The sequence below is a fragment of the Pinus tabuliformis genome, chromosome J (assembly GCF_031772625.1).
Source record: "Pinus tabuliformis cultivar Carrire ecotype Pingquan chromosome J, CPIR1, whole genome shotgun sequence".
Taxonomy (NCBI): domain Eukaryota; kingdom Viridiplantae; phylum Streptophyta; class Pinopsida; order Pinales; family Pinaceae; genus Pinus; species Pinus tabuliformis.
The window spans coordinates 204415481-204438550 of NC_142295.1; the positions used below are offsets into that span (position 1 = coordinate 204415481).

Genomic DNA, 23070 nt, shown 5'->3' on the forward strand with positions numbered 1-23070 from the left:
TATGCAAAGATCCAGTCCAGCATCAGCGCAGCAAACACATTGAACTACACATGCACTTCATCAGAAAGCTCATTCATGACCATGTTCTTGAAGTGCAATATTGTTCAACAGATGATCAGGTTGCAGACATCTTCACAAAGGCTCTCACAGAGGCGAAGTTCACTAAACTTCGATATATGCTTGGAGTTCAGGAAGTTGTCACTAAGGGGGGATAGGCTCTAGTGCCTCCTTCCTTCTCCTATTGTGTCATAGTTGTAAATCCTTCAATCCTATCCCAAGTTGTTCTTAAGGGGGGATGTTAGGATATTCCGACACATAGGATATAGTTAAGTTCAACTTGGTCTAGTATAGAGTTAGGTATAGAGTTAGGTAAAGTGTCTTTCTTTACCGTTGTACATTTTGTAACTTACAATCCGACGGTCACGATACGTAGTGATCCGACGGTTCACTCTCACCTCGGTATTACCGACACTTGATCCGAGGCTTGACACCCGATTTGTCCATGAGTTCTATTTAAAGCGCATGGAGGGTCATTGTTCGGGTAATCCGTGCATGAGAGAAGCTTATGTAAATTTTCATTCTTTGATTAATAAATTGCCTGTAGTACCCACGTTGGGGCAGGCCGCGGACTGTTTCCCTCTTTGACGGTTTTAACCACGTCAAAAATATTGGTGTATTGATCTGTGATCTGGTTGTGAGTGGTGTCCTTTTGGTATTCTTTCTGAGGAACTTACCCTGTAAATTCCTACATTGCTCCTCTAATCAATTGGAACTTCTCAGGCCGCCATGCAAGATGGGATTTGACTTGGTGCTCAATTTGGATTTAGAATCATCAAGATCATTGCATCATTAAGTTATTGTGATCAATGTTGATAATATCGGTATCAGCAAAATATCAACAAGGCTCCAGAAAACATATTATCGGCAATATCAGCGAAAATATTGGCAAGCATAAAAAATGCATAATATATTCAATTTTTTCAGATTTTTAAACATATAAAGCAATAACAACATGAAATAAACACATTGGCACATAAATATGAAGAAAGCACTGATATATATGATGTCAAATAGAAATGATACATCAAAAGCGATACCAAATCCTGTTGATCCCTGATAATTGTCCAATCAAGGACTCAAATGTGGAGAACCAATACAAAATAACATCACATATATAAAAGTATCTCATCATCATGAGTTATATGTAGCAAAACAAATAAAACTAGCAGCTATCTATCTGAAATCACTGCCCTCTCCCCCTTTTACAGGAAAACATGATGGGTTGTTTGCCAGGTCTGCCCCTAGTAGTAGAAGGCCCTGGCCCTGCCTCTACACCTAATGTCAAATAATGAGTGTTAGGTATGGAGTTGTGCTCTCCTATATTTATAGCAGATGGTGTTGATGCTGATGCTCCCACAGTGTCCTCCTCCTCCTCCTCCTCATGTTGCTCCTCCTCCAAGTCCTCCTCCTCTCGCTGCCCCTGTTCTAATGGATCATCTAGCTCTAACCATGAAGGTGACTCCTCCAAGATGGGCTCCTCAGACTCCACCCTCCACTGAGACAATACATCAATATTGTCTAAGGAAATGACATCTGGATCCATTGGTGCTTCTATTTGCTTCACTCGAAGTCGGATATTGCAATGCACATACACTAAATCATTAAGGTGTTCGAACTCCAACCTGTAAGAGTGTCAAAAAAACTAATGAGTCCTGACTCTTGACTCTTGACACTTGAAGGTCATAAATTAAAAATTTTAAATTACAGTAAGTGTAATTGCTCAACTGAAGGCTGGAGCTCAAAATTATACCTGTTGTGCTTTTTTGTGTGTATTTTCTCAAATACACTCCAATTGCGCTCACACCCTGAAGAGCTATATGTTTGACTCAAAATTCTTATGGCCAATTTCTGCAAATTTGGTGCCCTTGCACCATAGCTTTGCCACTGAATATCTACAACAAAATAAAGAAATAAAAAATTCAAAAACTTAAAACATAATTAAACTTTCAAATAAAAGTTACATAATTGAATTTTAAAAATATAGAACTATAAGTAAGGAAATTCTAAATTGAAAATTATAATTTATAACATGTGATGACTTGTCACTTACGTGGCATGAAGAGGATCCTTTCCCTAATAGCATCATCAAAGCCAAATAGGCCAACACAATCCCGATAAAACTGTATCTCGCGATTGAGTTTGCTACGAAGCTCAGGATCAGGTACCATCCTATGAATACAGGAATGGAGCCCTTCCATCACCTCGCCATCAAAATCAAAGCCGCATTTGTATGAAAATGTGGGGATGGGGAGAGTGTTGCTACATGAATGGGTCGATGAAGCCTCCCTGTCCACCAACTATCAATCACATCCCATAACATCATATGCCTATCAAGGCTAGCCGAACCCTTGTCTGCATAATAAGAACAAATGACCTCCTTGGTCCTATCCATGGCCTCACACAAATAAACCATTGCAAGCTTCTCCCCATCTACCAATCTCAAACCTTTACTATAGGTTCACTAACTAAGCATGCTTCTTCTACTCCCTGCCAAAACGTGTCAGAGTACACCATTTTTGCAATGGCTCTTCCGTCCTGTCTCCTGTTGTATCTAAAATTACGCCACTCATCAGAAACAAACATTTGCTTCAACTCGAACTGACATCGAAGCAAAGACTGAAAAGTAATAATGTTTGTGGCAAAACATGTGATTGCAGGACGCCGCAACTCCTTGTTTCTAGTGAACCTCCTCATGAGGCTAAGAACAAAAGCATGGTTATAAATCAAATTGGGGACGCTCCTAGCCATATCAACCACCTCCTTGATGAAGGAGAGTTTCCCCATATCCTCAAGCAACAAATCGATACAATGTGCTACACACGAATCCAAAACAATGTGCGATGCCTCTCCATAAGCATCTTGCTGGCAGACACATAATTAGTTGCATTGTCTGTTATGATTTGCACCACATTTTGCACACCAATCTCCCGAATGAACCCATCTAACAATTCACATATCGTTGTTGCATCTTTGATATGTGTTGATGCATCCACTGATTTAATAAACATAGTACCTTTAGGACAATGTACCAAGAAATTTAGAAGGGTCCTTACCTTCCTATCTGTCCAACCATCAGATATCACTGTGCATCCAGAAACTTCCTATGTTTTTGTCAACTCCGCCAATCTAGAGTTGATGTCCTTCTTTTCCGCTTGAAGAATTGGTCCCCGCAACTCCTCATATGTAGCACTTTTGTACCCTGGGCCCACAACAGCAATATCATCACACATTGACTGCCAAAATGGATTGGTTTTGGTGATGCTGAGAGGTAAGTCGCTCCAGAAAAGACACCTCCCCCTGACTCTATCTGCTTCTTGCTTCACCCCTTTTTAACAATTGATTTTATGCCAGGTTGTGCTCCATGTCCTATTCGTGGAACAAAAAATGATGACCTCGCACTAGCAGTAGCAGGTGATGCTGTGGAGCCCCTCCCACTACCCTCAGCATCAAAATCAGAAGAAGATTTCCCAAAAGATCGACCTGCACGTTCAACCTTGTTTCTTTCTGCCTCTTCCTTCTTTCTGTCTTTTTCATCAATTGCTTGAAAAACCATTTGTATAAGCTCCGGACCAGAAACTGTACAAATCCCAACATCATGTCCAGCGAGTCCAACCAGATGGTACTTCAATTGCATAACCCCTCCTGTCATCCTAGTCCCACACAATTTGCATCATAGATATGCCCGATTTGTCCCACCATCAGGCTCCCCATACTCTCAAAATGGGACAAAGGCTTTTGGCATATTTGAATTTTGTAGTGAGCTAACTGAAACCTACGGCACCAAAAAAAAAAATGGAATTCGTAAGTAATAACCACCTCATTTTACAAAATAAATTTTTTGCTACATTATTTGCAATGTGAATTCAATGAAAAATCATAAATGACAATAAGAGGGTGCATTTGAAAGTTTAAAAAAAATGGAGTTTGTTGTCCAAATATGGAGAAAACCCTTGCATTTGTTCATGGGCATGAAAATCATAGCAAATGGAAAAAAAAACAAGCAAAATGTTTGTAGGCAAATAGGCAAGCAAGAATAACCCTAAATCTATCAAAAAATTCATTAACATAGGGGTTTATTAGAACATACCTATTAATGGAAGAAATGAAGGTTGTCTCACTGTTCTTCAATCTTTGATCCACAAAATATTCGTTGTTGGTGGCGATAATGGTTATTCAACCCTCGAATCCTCCTTGACAGCAAGCACAATGCTCTCCCCTTCCTTCTCCAGCAATCAGAAAACAAAATGAAGAAGAAAAAAACGATTTTGGCCTTTCCTATCCGCGGCAGCGAATTTTTTTCATGCCCGGCAATATTTTGGGTCGTAGCGCAATATTTTCCTGAAATATCACGATAGTTTCGAGGAGACAAAATATTGCGATATTTCCTCGGCGATATCTCGTCTCCCCGAAAATATCGCGATATTTCTGAATATCAGTGATATTTCGGCGATATTGTCTTTACTGATTGTGATTTAAAGCTCAGAGGTTAAGCAAGAAGGGTATTTTTTTGGAAGGATCTTTGGAACTTCAAAGCCAGGGCCTAAAAGGACGGGAGACTGTTGACTCACCAGAAATCCCTCTTGTATCCAAAAATATTATGCCATTGATTCCTTCCAAGGAGCTGTTCACACTGAATACTGATATGCATGGTTTCTTGTGGTGAGATTGGGGGTGGAAGTTTTGGGAAGCCACTTCAGCATCATGATTCCAAAAAGCTTTAATACTTTTTACATTAGAAACATATCTTGTCCCCTGTTCTAAACGGTCACTGGACTTCTTCCAATCCAGAGGACAAGTGAATTTGTAAATTACACTGTGTGTGGCTTTCCACCTCTGCTACAAGTTAAGGGTCTTTTCATAGTTGGTTATTTATCATGGGCTGCCTATTAAAGTTTGTTTGCCTAGAAGTGGGCTCACAGATGGGCTTAGCTCAGTCTGTCGTTACCCTAAGACTGTCAAACACATTTTTACAAGTGCAAGTTTGCCAAGGACTGTTGGCACTGAGCAGTAAATCTCAGATGAGCATTCAGCTTTGTTTCAGGGGAACATCCACTGGCAAGCAGCACTTTTCAGAGATTCCTGCTATCTAGTCCATTCTTCTTCTCAGGAATCCAGCATTACCTTAGAGTCACTGCATTGTTCACTATTTGCCAATTTGGAGACTAATATGCAAGTATGTTTTTGCCAATGAGTTCAGTTTATTTCAATCTCTTTGTCATGTTTTACAGAAGTTTTTGCCAATGAGTTCAGTTCATTTCAATCTCTTTGTCATGGTTTACAGGAAGTTTTTGCCAATGAGTAAAGTTCATTTCAATCTCTTTGTCATGTTTTACAGGAAGAGATATATACTATATATCCAATTGTTAGCTAAAGGATCTCTGCTGATCACAGGTGCTAAAGATTCTGATTATGTCTCTGTCCTTGTAGCACTGAGGAAGAGGATTTGATTCACCAATGTATATACCCTTCCGCTTCTATTTTGTCTTTGGAAAATATATTTCTATTAATAAAAGACGCATTTTTCACCAAAAAAGGTGTTCCTAATATATTATCCTGCAATTTTGTATATCCAGTCCTTACATCTACATTCTATTGTCAAAAAAGTCAAGCGTTAAATGAATGACTCATCTCAACAATTCAATGTTGCGATTAAAGGGTGTACCTAAAACACAAACTAGCCAATATGGCACAATCAAATAGATTATATTTTCATGGTAATTTTACACTCACTTGTTTCTAATTGTCTCCCTTACAAATATTTCTATTTGAAGCATTCGAAATTCACACTGCACACGCCCAAGCAGGACTACTGGAGTTTAGATAGCTACATCAAGAAAATAATAGACTGGCTGTATGACATACCACAAACTCTAATAAGTCCTTTAATTAATTGCCAGGCAAGTAAATGTCAGTTTAAATACTTTGAACAGAAAGCACTCTGTGCAACCTAGAACCAAAATGTCATTTTTAACCTGCATACACGTTAAGACATTATAACAATATCAAATCAGGATAGTCTTCAGTACTTAACCTGACACTTCAAGGTAGCATTTGACAAATCTCTGACGTTCTGCAAAATCTGCAACCACAAAAACATAAAGGTAAATCAAACTTTGAAAATTTTCTACATGCTGCTTTTAAAAGAAATATTTCACACAAGAATATCCAAAGCAAATGCGCAAGATCTAGTCAAAAGCTTTAAAGATAATTATGTGTTAGGTTGTTATTGACTGTGACCAATTATGTTCACCACTCAAGCAGATGTCGTGGAATATTTTGATATGAAGTTGCATGGTTGGGTTAAGTTTGGGTTTACCAAGTATCCCAGTCATCTTCTTCTATATAAAGGAACATTGCAAATACCATATTCATTAAAGAAATACTGACTAGTAAATACAAGTGCAGATAATGCTCACTGGAATGCTAATGTTCAGTGGTAAGATAAGGAATTGAAAAATGAGAATCAATAGCAAACCTGGATATTTCTTCTGGTCTAATAAATGTGGTGTTTCTGTATGATAGTCTGCCATCATTTCACAAAAATGATTTGCAATGTCAAATGCCACGGGATTGTAACTTGCATATTCATAATCCTGCAGAATCAATCAATCCAGTTCAGTTACAATGTGACATGTTCCCTCATAAAAAATTGGTCCTTCCTCGAGGTGTTTTCTAGAATCTCTAACATATTTAAGAGAAAAGATAAAGAACAAGAAAAAAACCACTTAAAAGAGCTTCAGAAACAGCAAAATCAACCTTAAAAGTTAAGAGTGATCTAGAATAAGGTGCCAAAATGTTAGAAAGCATAATCATAAAAGAGAATAACATGACCCAAATTGACGTAAGTTACAGAATGCTTGCTATATCAGCTCTCGTAATGTTTTTCCCTTTTCAATGGGAACCTTTAATTTTGTTTCATCCACATGAAAAAATGTAGTTAAACACAAATGAGATGCCAAAAAGACCGAAACTCTACAGCCCAAGGGAGTCTGTCTCCTAAGAAAGTAGATTTCCAGGAGATAATTGCAAAGAAGAGTTGACTACATAGAGACTTAGCCCAAACCCAAGCAGAGTTGGCAAAGGCACAAAACCAGAAGATGTGTTTCAGCAATTCAGCATCCATACACTAGGGACATTATGGATTTTGAATACCCAGGAAAGTGAGCCTCCTATCTACAGGCAGACTCCCCATGATTAAATACCATACAAACATTTCTTTCATGACTTGCAATGTAGGTTTCCACAGGCTTCACAGCATCCACAACCAAGATTTTTTTCATTAGACTTGAGCCTCCATAGCTCGTTAAAGCACATATTGAAGGCCAACCTTGTGCGCGGCCATTCATAGCCATCAATCAAATAGTATTTAGTGAAGGCTTTAGATTTGTTCCACTTCCAATCTCACCACCAGACCCGAGAGTGTTGAAGCCCCACTTTAAGGGATAGATCATCAAGAATTAATCTCCTCACTTTGTCAAGAACAGTGTTATCAGGGATGGCCGCCAATCCCTAGATTAGTTGTCAAAGAGATGATTGGCTGAGGCAATGCCTTTCCTGTAAAACATGTGGGCCAGAAACCAGCGAATCTCTGTCAAGGTCTTGCCAATCTATTTTAGAATGGAATCCACCAGATATAATGATCATTAAAAGACAACCCAATCTTAGCAACCAGTTTCTCCAAGTAAGAAATAGACAATTGCCACCCAGGCATTCCAAATACTTTAGGCCAAAAAGGAACCATTTATCTTCACCATAGCAAGGCTAGTTATAAGTGTTTGAAGTGTAAGACCACATGCTTCCTTATAACCATTAACTCCCTCAAGTTGTTGACTGTTCCCCCTGTTTGACCTAAGAACAGGGATCCAAGGCATCAAAGCATAGATAATTAACAATTGGCATTGAACAAAAGTATTATGACATATCAGTGGTAGCAAAAGGACACATCCTCCCACTATAACCTGTGATGTCACAGTAATGCATCATCAATGAATGACTAGAAGTTGAAGCCCATTTGGATGATAGTAGATTGTAGTAAGCGCAAAATTACATGCACAACTCCACAAATTGACCTTCCTACTATGACATTATGGTCTTGTTACCCACAAAAAGTGGGTAACCCATAGGAGAAAAATTTTCTCCCCATTGGACAGCCAGGCAGCCAACAGCCCCATGATGATCCACAAATAGTTTTACATTAGAGCTCTCCACCTATGCTCCAACCAATGCTTCTTGAAGGAAGGTGGATCATCTATGGGAAGGTACACTAACAATTTCTATAATCATGTGCTTTCATTTAATGTTTTGAGGAATACTAGTATGGATCATAGGTCAAGCTGGATGATTGACTGCTCTTGACTGTACACTTGCTCCCATGCTTAACCTGGGAGGTTATCCTTTGCCCTTTGTCTTGTGTGACCTCCCCTGAGGTCCTTCCTCTAGGAGGGGCACTAATTGATATAGCGTGCCCAAGGTAATCCATGCTTGCCACCTTCCATGTTTTCCTTATTATCCACATCCATTCTTTGCCATTGGGACTAGCACCCTATATCCTCATCTATGATTCAGTGTTAGGAAATTTTCCCTAAGAGGTAAACGAAAGATAAAAGCATATGACGACAAATAAAAAAAATGAAAAATGCAAAAGATGGATGGGGTAAAATTAGCAAATGGGCCAAAGCCTAGCATGAGTTCCACCCCCCTCATTAGCCATCACCCATTTCCTCCGCATTTCATTGCCCTATCTAAATAAAAGAACTCATGATTGTCCCAATCCCAACGAGCAATAAATTGTTGCATCTTTAGGGGGTATTAGAAAAGCATAAAGCAAGTTGGGTCTCCTAAACTATGTAAGAAAGAAAGATAAATCATTAAAGTAAAAGGCGCAACGGAAGCGTCAAAAAAGCAGTCTGAGAAAAGGGGTAACCCACACCTCCACAATTGCTCCCTCTTCTCAATATAGCACTTTTTGGACCACCTTCAGCTAGTACCATGGCTATGGCCATCTTCCTGGAACACTTTCCCATTATGTCACCTTTATCACATGCATCTATGGATTGATGGGTTTACCTATGAAATGTCCTTCCCCTTGGGGGCAAGAAGCACCTAACATGGCTAACAACATAACCATCCCTAACACAAGTGTGGTAACTTTCTTAGAAATCCTAAGCTAGAAAGACATTTAAAGGCAAGGTTCCTGTGAACTATGTTTGTGTCCCTGACATTGCATGGTCCACTATGATACTTGAATGGATTTTGTCTCTAATGATGTTGATCTTACTTGATCTTGAGATCCCTTGAGGAATGGCTTGACATCTCTCTAGCATAATTCAAAGAATGTCTAGCCTAGTTTTGAGAGCACATGTAACATTGAAGCCACAACATTGCCCTCCTAAGATGAAAATTGGGCTTTAAGAAGCCTCCACATGGTTGTATGCCGTTTTCTCAACCTCTACATTTTGAAACATTGAACCAAGAAGCCAAGGCGTTGGCTTGATTGATGATATACCTAGATGGATCTAGGATGCCCCCAAGATGGCCTTGACCCCGTTTGATGGTTGTTGCCATGTTCCATAGAATAGATGATGATGGAGACCACTGAGATGGTTTGGGAGCACTAACACACCATGCCTAGATGCCAACACTTGCTCCAGAGGTTCCCACATCATCCATACACGCCCTAAAAGGGTGATGTAAGGCTCCTTCATAATGACGTCATGGAGGAGGAGATGCTACTTGGAGATGTACCTATGAACTTTGATGGTGTACCTTGAAGTGAGGAGCACTCTTGGACCCATTTTCTCACTTGCTTGACGGAGATGTCTATTTTAGGAGGATGATGTCATGTTGAACAGCATTTATGCCCACACGTGGCAAAGATTTATGATGTATTTTTATGTTTTATCATTTAGTAAAAATATATTAAGGTCGACTTGTGACTTTTAGGCCTAGTTGAATGAACCAAGTAAACCTTTAGGGTTTTTTTTGTAAATTTGTGAAAAGTGACTTGGTTGCCCTCATATAAATAAAGGGAAGTCAGTTGCACTTTATTATAGTCACATTTTCACTCACTTCTTCTCTCAAAAAGGAGTGCACACTAGTTCTATTTTTCTTTTCTCTTGGATGCAATGGATATTAATGGAGTGAATTGTCTTGGGTGGGAGATTTTTGTATGGGGAGAACTTTTTGGGATTGACGAAGTGATTCTTGGTGGACTTGTGTAAGTTTATTGTCATTTTCTTCCATTTTGCATGTTATTTTTATGAAATTAGGGTCTCTATTGTTCCATACTAAAAAGTGCAATATCTTTCTTGAAACCATAATTCTCTATGGTTATGCAAAATTTATCTTTCAAGAATTCATCAAAGAAGTATGGTGCATGCATCCTTTGATCTTAAATCTCCCACATAAAGGAGTCATTAGGGTTACTAAGAGAAGAATTTTGATGTTTCACCCTCTTCATCCAAGGCCTTTTATCATTGACCTTGCCCTAATTGACTCCATTTCCTAATTGAGTAAAGGCACTAGCCTAGTAGTGGTGATCATTTTAAACTTTTACTTATTTTTCTAATTTCTTGGTAAGTAAGGTTAGGGTTGTTGCATTTTATGGTAATTGTAAATTTGTATGTCATTGACCTATTGATAGAAATGCATCTAATAAATCAAAATGACAAAATCTATCCTTAATTGCATTTCTTTACCCCAAAAGTAGGGTTGTCGTCTAGACTTTTATTGTCGTTTTATGCAAATAAAACCATTAAAAACCATAAAGTTGCTTATCCCTTCTTAACTCTTAATAGCCTTTTGATCCTTTGCTTGAAGCATAAAAACTATGGCTGAAACAAGAAAACTGATAGCTTGAAGACTCAATACACGAGGTATTTAAAATAATAATTTATTAATATACAAAATTGTACAAGTGATGATTGTTTACAATGAGGACCCGCATTTATATACCTAAGCAAGTGTCCTTTCGTGAATGGGCATGTCTTTTAGACATGCCTTTTCACTTAACTTAATGACTATTTAACCTAATTAATATTTAATTATTTAATATTTATATTTATTTTATTTAATTACTTGTTATGAATTATATTCATAACATAGCCCTTCCCTTCAGAAGCTTTGTCCTCAAAGCTTTAACGCTGTGGATTTTCTTCACTTAGTGTCTATCGCCTCGATGTATATAATCTAGATAATCTGGTCATCCTCTCGTCATGTACCCCATCAATAATATTCCCTTGGATTTTTATTTATTTTAAATAATAACTCTAATTTTATTTTATTTTTGAAACTCTAATTTTTTTTAAGGATTTGGAATTTGAATATGAAACTCTACGAACACAAAAATCTCATACAAATCGCTAAAATTAATCTACACCTCATATATTTAGTCCTACGTCACCACCAGAATCGATGTGGACCCCCCTCAAATCGAGAACAATCACGATTAAAATTTGTGGCACTGGGTTTGACGTTGAAATTATCCTTTGCATTGGGTTTAATATTGGAATTATCGGTCGTTCTCTAGCCACTGCTGCCTTCGGGACATTAGTGATCCATAGGAAAGCGATGCTTCAAGCACGTCTTTAGAGCGCAAGACTTGCACATATGTGAATTCGCAAACGTACTTAATAGGGCAAGACTATGGATTCTTAACCTTATTCTTCGGATTAAAGTTTCCCGACTCAGCGTGCCTTCGGAGAGTGAGGGAAACATCTCAATTGAGACCTTGCAATACATAATAAGAACAGGTGGGGCAGATGTGAACCACGCAGTCGCAGATATTCCCATTGGGGCACCTGTGACTGCTGTAGGATTGGTGCTACGTGCAGAAGAATTTGTTGCAACCGTCGCAGAGGAATGGCAGGAGATCCAGCTAATTGCACCGTTCCTCCTGCCATTTTTGCAATTGTTGTCTATGTCCTACTAGGTGATTGAATTGAAAACTGTATCGAAATTGAAACCAAACTAGTAAAGGAATTGCAGTAGTTGGGATAGACAGAAGATGTTCGATTTGAAACAGAATAACGTAGCTAATAGATTATAGATTTGTTGAGAAGGATAGTATGCGAAATAACTCGACCTTAGGGAGGATCAATGCTCGCTATGTTATATAATTATGTATTATATATATATATATATAAATTTAATTAAATTAAATTAACTAAATGTCATTTTGAACGACTATGTTGACCGTCACGCCGAGTCGAAGAGGTGGTTGGACAGGTTTGATAGCCGGGTTGACCAGCCGTCTTTTGGTGCCTGATGTGACTGGAGACACCACACAACCTTTTAAACAGTGTGTGCTTGTGGAGTTTCTCGTCGGTTGTCAGCTGTCGAGACTGTGATCTGCGGAAGTGTGTGGTCAGGGGCATAGCGGAGAAGGCACAAGTGCAGCGTCGAAGGTTGAAGTGGAGAGGGCATGGGTTCAGCATCAAGGGTTGACTGCTATTATAATTGCAAATATAGAGCACAGGTGTAGCATCGAGGGTTGAAGCAGAGAGGGCACGGGTGCAGCATCGAGGGTTGACTGTTATAATTGCCAAAATAATTACCGTTAACTTCATCGTAGACTTTCCATGCACAATTATTGTCAACGAAAAAATATTGTACACCATTTTCGGTGTCACGATGGTCCTGTCATTGAGATTGATGTAGTGAAGGCTTTTTATAATTAAAATTGTGTTGCCTGTATCTGCATCACCTTCGTTAATAATCTCCTCCTGTTGTGGTTGTTGTTTGACCGTATGCGGCTTAACGAGATTGCAACAGACATGAAGGTCATTTAAGTCTGTCAAGTCTATGTCTAGTCGACAACCCAGCTCCTGCATATATCTCCCATCGAGTTTGTTGAATGCTTGAAACGCCTCCTCGCTCTTGCTATATTGAACCAAAAATTGAAGTACTCCATGATTCTTATTGATGGGCTTCGGTCCTATTACGACGATCACCTCAACTTTACCCAAAGTCTCAAACATTCGTTGAATTGAACGTGTTGTAACACGTAGCTTCATGTCCGAGACATGAACTTTCAGAACTCTTCCTTTGGGCTTGAACTGGTCAGATTGCTGGGAGCTATCAGTACTCAATAGGTGAAACAGTAAACTCTCCAACTCCTTACTCAGGATTTGTGCCTCTGTAACTAACATTGTCATGATCCTTTCAGGCTGCAAAATGTTTTGGTTTTGATTGCTTTGAATGAAATTATCTGCACCCTTGCGTTCCATTTCAACAAGAGCCTCGCACTTAGTGGGTAACCATATGTATCTCGTCACAGGACCATAACTTCGGCAATAATTTCAAAACCCCTCCTTGTAAAAATTTAACTTTTTCAGACCACTTTCACTGTCACAAGAGAACCCTTGCTTGTTCATTATCTTATTTTCACAACCTTTCTATGATGCCTTCGCATGGGGAATACCAAGTTGAAGTCCCTTTGTAGGCTTGTAATCCTTTTTCTCACTTTCATCATAAGTCATCTTTACATGAACTTCATCATTAACTTCGATTTCCATATCATTTCCAGCTTCCTCATTCACATCAAGATTAGCTTTATTTGAATCCTCATCTTGATCTGTATAAGCTTCCCCGGAATCATCATCTAGATCATTTTCCTTATTATCGATTTCCTTTCGACATTCTTTAACTTCTGCAAATGATTTTTCTAAACGCTGAAATGCTTCTTGAATTTTACTAAACTGTTCAATGCATTCAGGACGTGAACGTAATGGCACATTGTGCGGTGAACAACATTCAAAGACCCGCATGATTATATCGTGTGCCATGGCTCTGATACCATTGAAGCATAAAAACTATGGCTGAAACAAGAAAATTGATAGCTCAAAGACTTAATATGTTAAAATACACAAGGTATTTAAAATAATAATTTATTAATATATAAAATTGTACAAGTGATGATTGTTTACAATGAGGACCCGCATTTATATACCTAAGCAGGTGTCCTTTCGTGAATGGGCGTGTCTTTTAGACATGCCTTTTCACTTAACTTAATGACTATTTAACCTAATTAATATTTAATTATTTAATATTTATATTTATTTTATTTAATTACTTGTTATAAAGTATATTCATAGCATTGTTGAATCCATCACTTAAAGGTTATTTCTTGGTTGTTATATGTTATTGCAAGTTGTGAATCTGCACATAATAAAACCCTAGTTTATAACAGCATTCTTCTAGTCCATTGGGGTTAGTGAAAAGTGTGCTCAATTACTTGTAATTCTTATCACAACCATCAAGACCCTGCTAGTACACTCTTCCATAACCATTAGACATTTGACACCCTTGAGCCATTATTTATTGAAGATCTTTTTGCGTGGCGTTATTCACAAGTCCCTCAAAGATTCAATTGCCTTAGGTGAACACCCTTTGAGCCTTGTTAGGGAATCCCCCCTTGTAGGTTAACATCTACCAATAAATCGCAGGAGAGGGACCATTGAGATGATAGTCGTAGCTAATCTCATTGTTGCCATAAGACCTAGGTTGCCATGTGAGGCTTTGCACTAGGCTTGCTAGATTTTGTTGTAGCTTTTTGTCACCATCGTCAAGGAGGAGCTGAGTCCTTCTCCTCATGAATTGAGGTCTATGCTTCAATTTATTTGAATAGGTTCGTCTGAAAGCCAAGGACAAATTTGCTCATCCAGTGACTCTATTGGGAGAACGAAGCCCTAGTCCTTCGTTTATCTTCAAATATCTCATGCATGTAGGGTGAGGAAAGCATCTATAAGGCATTTAAATTCAACTTGGTGACTCCAAAGTACACAATTGCATGTTATGCAAAGTTCAAGAAAATGGTTCCTTAGGATTTGCATGAAATTTACCCTGCTTTAAATGTTAAAGATATTCCTAGATATCCTAATCATCATGGTATGTTATAAACCTTGTGCCTTAAAAAGGATTAGAAACCAATACTTACAGTACTTTCCAAGGTAGGAACCTCCTTTTACAATATATATGATGTACAAGACAAGATTTGATCCTAAGATTAAGTCTCCTTAGTATACATATAGCAAAGAAAGGGTACACTTATAATAAAATGGGACCTTGAGAGGTTCTAGCCTACATAACACTATAACAATAGAAATGTAATCACTCAATATCTAAGGCTTAATAAGGGGTCTTAGGATTCCATGAGGCTTATATAGGGCTTAGCATATCCCTCCCCTTCAAAGAAGTGTTGTCCTCAACACTTGACCATCTGTGGGTGTTTCTTCGGGAACAACTCATCTTTCCATGTTGCTTCTTCCATGGGTTGGTTCTTCCATTTGATGAGGTATTCAGTAATTGCTCAATTTATCAGCTACTTAATCCTTGTTTCCAAGATTGTTTCTAGTTCTAGAATTATTTTCCCTTCTTCATTAATATCTAGTAGAATAGTTTGGACTAGGATTTTGTCACCAATTACCTTCTTTAAGCAAGAAACATGGAAGACTGGATGTACACATGAATATGGAGGCAACTCCAATTTGTGAGCCATACTCCCAATACTTTGCAACACCTTACAGGGACCATAATACCTTGGTGCTAATTTATTGTCCTTTTGTTGCTTCAGGGGCAACTGTTTATATGGTTTTAGTCTCACAAACACCCAATCCCCCACTTCAAATTCCTTTTCATTGCAATGTTGATATGCTTGTCGTTTCACCCTATTTTGTGCCATAAACAAGTTGCCCTTGAATATTTTGAGAACTTCTTGTTGCTGTTGTATGTCATCCTCTACTACTTGAGTCATTATTGTCCCTTTTAAGGGTGATGTGATGGATGGAGAATGATAACATACGGTACCATAAATGTTGACATTTTTTATAAAGTATGCAATGATGCGTTGTACCACCATTCTACCAACAGAACCATCTAACCTATTATGTCTTCTTATCAAATGCAAAGCAACATAGATATCCTTTTAAACATTTATTCACAATCTCAATTGGCCCATCAAATTGAGGATCATAAGATGAGTTGTGAGCCAAGTGATTACCCAAACAAGAAAATAATTTAGTCTAAAAATTTCCAATGAAAATTGGATCTATGTCACTTACAACAATCTTTGGTATTCCATGTAGCCATTGGATTGTTTCCACAAATGCTTTTGCCACTGTACTTGCTTTAAAAGGATGAGAAAGAGAGCAAAAACGGGCATACTTTGACATTTGATCTACCATTACCATAATGAAACTCTTTCCTTCAAATTTGGATAAACCTATAATATAATCCATTAGGAATTCTTCCCAACACTAGCTTGGCACAGTTAATGGCTATAGGAGCCCTAGGATCTTGACTGTCTCTCCCTTATTTTGTTGGCATACCACACATTTCAGCACAAACTTTTGCACATCTACTTTAAGACCTTCCCAAAAAAAAACTTTCTTGATCCTATCATATGTCTTCAAGGACCCTAAATGTCCTCCTGCAGAAGAAGTGTGTAATTCCAAAAGGAACTTATGTTTGAGTTGAGAATTCTTACATAAGTATAAGTGATATGATATCACAACAAATCACTTTTCCACAAATTTTTCTATTGCACCGGGGGCGTATAGTTTTTGAATGATATTGCATGCCTTCTCAACTTGCTTCCATTCTATCCTTGCTTCTTGCACCTAGTTAGATTGTGGAATGGAAATAGTGCATGGTAAAACCTTTGTGTCTTCCTCTTTCCTTGAGAGTGCAACTTCCATAACATTTTGTTTTCCCTCTTTGTAGATAATTTCAAAGTCATAACCCAACGTCTTTGTGACCCATTTTTGTTGCTCTTTTGAAGATAGTCTTTGCTCCAAGAAGTACTTCAAACTATCATGATCGATGTTTAAATTGAAGTGTATTCCTATTAGGTATGAACGTCATTTCTGAACTACATGTACAATGGTCAACATTTCTTTTCCATAGATGGGTCTGAATAAGTTCTTTCCTTTAAGTTCACTACTTTCAAAGGTTAGGGCCTCACATTGAATCAAAGCTACACCAATGCCATGGCCTAAGGCATCACACTCCAAAATGAAGGTCTTTGTGAAGTCAGGTGTCACCAAGACAAGAGTTGTACACATAGCCTCTTTAAGTTCTTCAAAAGTTTTGGTTAATTCTTTATTCAAAAAAATGCTTCCTTCAATAATTTTGTTAGAGGTGTTGCTATTTGACCATAATTCTTGACAAATTTGCAGTAATATCCAATCAATCCTAAGAATCCTTTAAATTTCTTCAAGGTATTGGGGATTGGCCATTCCCTCATACATTTGATTTTGTTAGGATCCACCTTGACACCCTCAAGTCAATGGACAAACCCACAACCAAGCATGAGGTCCTCTTCATGGTTCTTAAAGAGATTGCCCTTCATTCCTACCCCCATTTGATCCGTCAGTATGTCCATAAACCAACCCCATTAACCATTGGTTCGATGATGAATGCAAATCCTTCCACAAGTGACTCCACTTTACTCTCGTGGATGACACCCCATCCTCTCCTCGCCTCTGCACCGCCTACTGTAAACTTCTTCACCATAAAAAGCCAACATTTATTTTCCAACAAAGACGTGAACTTTGCACAACCCTCCACCACTCTCCAAAAGAATTATGGCATGCCCTCTTTCCTAGACACCATAATACCCCATCTGACCTTGACCCTAAGGTTATGTTCTCCCATACCACCTCCCATTATGACATCTCTAGACAAACCCCAACACATATTCCCTCCCCTCCCACATGTTATTTTTTCTCTGAGTGGGATATCAAGAGAGCAATCAAAGCTATGAGCACCAAATGAGCAATGGATAAGGAATGTTTTCATGTAGAATTCTTGATGTATGGCATCCAGTCTCTTGAGACTTATATTGCCAATCTATTCAACCATGTACTCTGTTTCGACTTTCCCCTTACATGGGCAAGATACATTATCCATCTGATCGACAAATCAGGCAGCAGTTGTGAGTCGAACAACTATAGGATTATCATGGGTGGGCCACACCTTTGTTGAAAAGTGGTTGTCATTGATGTCAACCCAAGCAGCAGTTAGAAGGAGCCCTGCTCATTCAATCCTAAAGGAAAAAAATCCTAAGGGTCGAGTCATGCTTATGCATCCCTCTATTTAGCATCCAAGTCTCTTGGGCTCATGGCCATCATCATTATATAGTCTTCGTCATGTCAGTTCCAACAATGTATGGCTCATCATGAGACTCCTCAAGGTTTGAGAGATATGCCCAATCAAAGTTGGTGCCCCCCCCCCCTCTTATGGTCAAAATCCCCGAAAGGAGATGATGTGGCAGCTTATCATTGACTAGAAAAGTACATCAAATTATAAATTCCAAGAGGGATTTTAATTAAGAAAAAAAAATCAAATACCTTGTCGCTAAAGTATTTTATTGGGGGATTATTCAACTTTAAGGGTTGTGTCACATTTTATTTTTGGTACCAAAATTTTGGCTCCAAAATCAAATTTTAAATTCAAATTTTTAAATCAATTTTCCCTCCTAAAAGGCAAGTCAACCTCTCCTAAAAACGCCTCCACAAATATGTATATATACAAAGGCACTTTATGTTGAAAAATATATCTACTTCGGTCTTCATAATTGTACTTGTCAAAAGAAAAATTATTATTAAAGAAAAATAACTTATTAAAGGATGGGTTTCATGCTTGGGTCAATGCTTTCTAGGTCAAAGCCTCCATTCAAGGCATCTAGGTTTTGTCTTGAGTCATTAGAGTAATTGCCATTTTTATTAGACCCTCCTCGGGCTTTTGTATCATGTAAAAAGAATTATTTTAGAGTCAAAAAGGTTATTTGTCACCTCCACAACAAGTCAGCCCTATCCCCATGAAGTCAGCCTACATTAGGGCAATTCGACCTAGCAGAAAGGCTATATATAAAGAGGCAATTCAACCTATTTGGAGAATTTACTCAACAAGTTCGATCTTCACAGAAGAGAGGCAGAAAAGAGAGATAAGTAGCTGAAGAAGGACGAAATTTGTTGGGAATACCTAATTCGAGTTTTTGGGCTATCTATCTCCCACACGTGCGAGGTTTTTGCGCAGTTGTTGGGGTCGAAGCTCTGTGTCTACTACAGGTTTGAAATTATGTTGTTGGGGGTCGAAGTTCTGTGGCTAAGGAGCTGAAATTCTGGATTGAAGTTGTTGTTGGGGAGTTGTTACTTGGATACTTTCTCAGGGATAATCTATTAAAGGGAAGGGCAAATTTTGTGGTTGGAGGATGACTTTGTCTAAGTATAAGAGGTCTTGAAGAGTCTCATATTGATTTGAATTTACTAGTGGAAGAGTTGGAATGGGTTTTCCCCTTGAAAGGGTTTTGCTTTGGCTGAGCGCCTACATCTTGTGTCTCTTGTTCTTGTGGTCTTCATATACATATAATTTGGTAATTGCTTGATGAAAGATAAACTAATAAAGAAGTAAAAGAAGCCAACATAATTCACAAGTAATTATCAAGAAAGAGGAATCAAACCCTAATTCCTATAAGCATTGATTTCTCAACATGGTATCAAAGCTAAGGTCGAAGAAGGTTGAAGATCACTTTGTTGGCTTGGAAGAAAAGGTTACTCCCTCTATGGCAAGTTACTTGAAGATGGGATTCAATATCGTAAGAATTGCCAGAAGTTGGATTGGAAGAATCATCTACAATCTATCTAGGAAAGTCAAGAGTGAAGGATTCTTGGTTGCACTTACAGGTACTCTTGATGATGACAATGCATGGATCATTGATAGTGGAGCCTCAAGACATATGATGGGAGAAAGTGGACAACTTCATACTCTATCAAAGGAACCATCATCACATGCAGTGGAGCTAGGAGACAACAACAACTATGCAGTCAAGGGCCTTGGATCTACATCACTGAAGCTGGAAAGTGGAGCAAAACTACACCTCAACAACATACTCTATGTCCTAGGTTTGAAAAAGAATTTACTTTCCATTTCTTGTTTAGAAGATAAAGGAGATAGGGTTGCCTTTGTAGATGGTAAAGTTTTGGTTTGGGGAAAGGATTCAAGTATTGAAAGGCAAAAGTTATTGGAGTTCGTGAAGGAAGGCTATATAGAGTTATAACACCATCTCCTCAAGCCCTAGTTCACATGGAGATCAATCCTATCGAACTATGGCATAGAAGATATGGGCATATTCATTACAAGATAATACCCTCACTTAGTCAAATGGTAAAGGGCATCCCCAACATCAAGGAAGATCATGAAGGAGTATGTAAGGGATGTGCTTTGGGAAAGAATACAAGGAAACCTTTTACAAGTAGTGATACAAGGTCTAAGGAGATATTAGACCTCATTCATTTCGATGTGTGTGGGCCAATGTCTAACAAATCTCTTGGAGGCTATCTTTATTATGTGACCTTCATTGATGATCATTCTAAAAAGCCATAGCTCCATCTTCTCAAGACCAAGGATGAAGTATTTGAAAAGTAAAGGAATTTAATCAACTAATAAAACACTAATAACATAAACAACAGAAATATACACAAACCAGGCATGGCGGAAAAGGCCTGAGAGCCTCACAGCATTCTTTACATTCTCATTATTAAAATAATGTTTATGATACATATAAATACATGAGAAGAATTTGTCTCAAGATAGTGAGTCTATCTTGGACACTATGGTTGAGAAAATATCTCAACCAAACACTAATCTAGGAGCTTAACTAGTCGGAGAGAATCTCTCAACCAACTAGGCCTAAACTGACTCCTAACCATGAGGAACAAAATCAATCTAGAAAGGTAGGATTAAATCCAACTTTCTTGATTTTAATTAATTTAATTATTTTGGACTTATAATTGTTTTAAACACATGAGAGTGAAAGTAAGATTCCCCCCCTCAATGATAAATCTAAAATAAGAACCAGGAACCATCTTCCAAATTCTCATGCTGAAACTGTTGATCCTCAAAAACACTACTTGAAAAATCGCCAAAGCTGGATTTGAAAAAATTCCAATCTAAAGAGCACATGAATCAACTGCAAGTCTGATTCATCTCTGAATTTTGCTTGATGACTCCATCAAGTACCACGCTGCAAAAGGATCCATCTGTCCTTTGCTTTCAATCAACATCCTTTGTCCGTTGACAAAATGTTGATGACGCCAACTAGCGAATTTGCTTTGTCCACTGAAAAAATATTGAGAACGCCCGCTGGCAAGTTTGCTAATGTCAAAACTGCTCACTACTGGTTTTGTTGTTGAATGCCCACTAGCGAATTTGTTGATGCGAAACTGCACACTTGCTACTTGATGTTGATGATGGCAAAAATTGTTATTCGTCCACTAGCAAATTTGTTGATGATGCCCATTGGATGCTTTGTTGATGCCCACTGGCTGATTTGATGAAGACTTCCCACTGACTGCTTTTTCTAATGTTGTCGAGACTTTCAGTCTGACAACCACCTTCAATTCCATTATCATTTCCCCCCTTTGTCAGCTGAAAGGAGAGACAATCATTTGCACTTGATTTCTGAACTCCCCCCCTTCAGGTGTAGGAGAGTTTCACCATCTTCATTTTACTATAGAATTGGTCTTCATGTGAGACTGAATCCTTCGGTAACACATAGACAATTGTTTGACTATAGATGACCAATTCCAAGGATCAATCCATTCGTAATTGAACTTCACTCTAGGTGGTTGATTTCGCTTGCAGCATCTTTCAATTGAATGATTTTTCTTGCCACAATGGTGACAAGGATGGAGGTCAAAGCATTTACTCTCCATATGTCCATTTCGTTTACAATGGTTACACTTAACCATATTCTGATCACTGTCGAGAAAACCAACACTTACAAACTGAACTGGTTTTGAGAAATCTGGAACAAACAAAGTGTTTTCTTTGTTGTATCCTAGGCCATGTCGATCTTTGTTGAAGGTGATTTCTTCCCAAGGTCTGATCACCTTCTTGGAAAGACTATCCTGATGTTGTTCTTCATACTTGTTGTTGCTGCTAACATCTTGTCCTCAATTTATTAAACCTTCTGTGTCACACTGGGCATCAAGCATTAGCAGTTCATCTGTTTGACACGTTGCATCAAACTAATCAATTTTATCTTTGGTACTACTTGTTGCATCATTAAGTAGTACAACTAGTTGGTTGAGATCACTTGTGTCACAACTTATATCAACTTGCTTGATTAGATCATCTGTGTTGCAACCTTCATTAATATGCTAAATAAGATCACTTGTATCACAACTTTCATTTGTTGTTGTGATGAGGTCTTCTGTGTCACAACTTGCATCTGTCTTCTCTACACATTGTGCATCAAGTAAATCTTGCTTTTCACTTAACTTAATTTGAAGTGCATGAATGAGTTTTTCTTTCACTTCGAGCTCAATTTGAAAGTCTTTCGCTGCTTCTAATGTACTGGTCATTTGATTGATTAAGGTTTTACTTTCCTTCAACTTCCATTCTAGTAATTCAATTGTGTTCTGTAACTCATGATTGCAATCTTGCAAATCTTTAATCTCCAATTTTGCACTTTGAAGACATTTTCCTCCTTTACCCATTATGACTTTTAACAAGCTCGCTTGTACTGGCTCGCTTTCTTGCTTGATTTTTCTTGATGCTTGCTTGTAACACTTGCGGGATTTGAAGATCTTGCTCACTTGAATTCTTGAACTTGTGTGTCTGATTTAGTTTATCAATGGAATGGTTGAACTCACGCTCGCTTGAACTTTGTGAATGCTTCAATGAGTTGGGCGTTTGCTTGAAATTTCTGTTAACAATTGAAATGCACGCTTGCTTGAATTTTGTACTAGGATGAGGGTGTCGGATACCACCGAAAATGCACCCAATGTTTACAATGACAAGTTAAAATGATATTGACTCAATTGAAGATAATTGACTCACTTAATTGACTCAGTTGAGGAGAATTGACTCACTTTACCTCCTATAAATTCACAATTTGGGTGTCGGTTTCGACCGAGAATGCACCCTTACAATTCAACTCAATTTTATTTGAATTTGTTTACAAGTTAACTTACAAATTATGATTTTGCAAGTTACACAATGACTAAT

The 23070-nt window shown here is 38.2% G+C and overlaps 2 protein-coding genes across 3 annotated transcripts in view; both read right to left on the reverse strand.

Annotated features, from left to right (window-relative positions):
- Positions 1 to 23070, reverse strand: part of LOC149226389 (putative choline kinase 2) — a 225284-nt gene that overhangs the window by 130950 nt on the left and 71264 nt on the right. For both annotated transcript variants that reach the window (XM_089375278.1, XM_089375279.1), the window contains exons 4-5: positions 6536 to 6653; positions 6092 to 6139 (exon numbers count right to left, since the gene is read on the reverse strand). In XM_089375278.1, coding sequence (XP_089231404.1) covers positions 6092 to 6139; positions 6536 to 6653 — 166 coding nt within the window. The remainder of the gene's footprint in view (positions 1 to 6091; positions 6140 to 6535; positions 6654 to 23070) is intronic.
- LOC149226390 (uncharacterized) lies at positions 1126 to 3709 on the reverse strand. Its single transcript, XM_089376841.1, has 3 exons — positions 3643 to 3709; positions 1811 to 1952; positions 1126 to 1682 (listed from the first exon to the last, which is right to left on the reverse strand). Exons 1-3 carry the CDS (start codon positions 3707 to 3709, stop codon positions 1244 to 1246), a joined length of 648 nt encoding a protein of 215 aa, XP_089232967.1. The 3' UTR covers positions 1126 to 1243.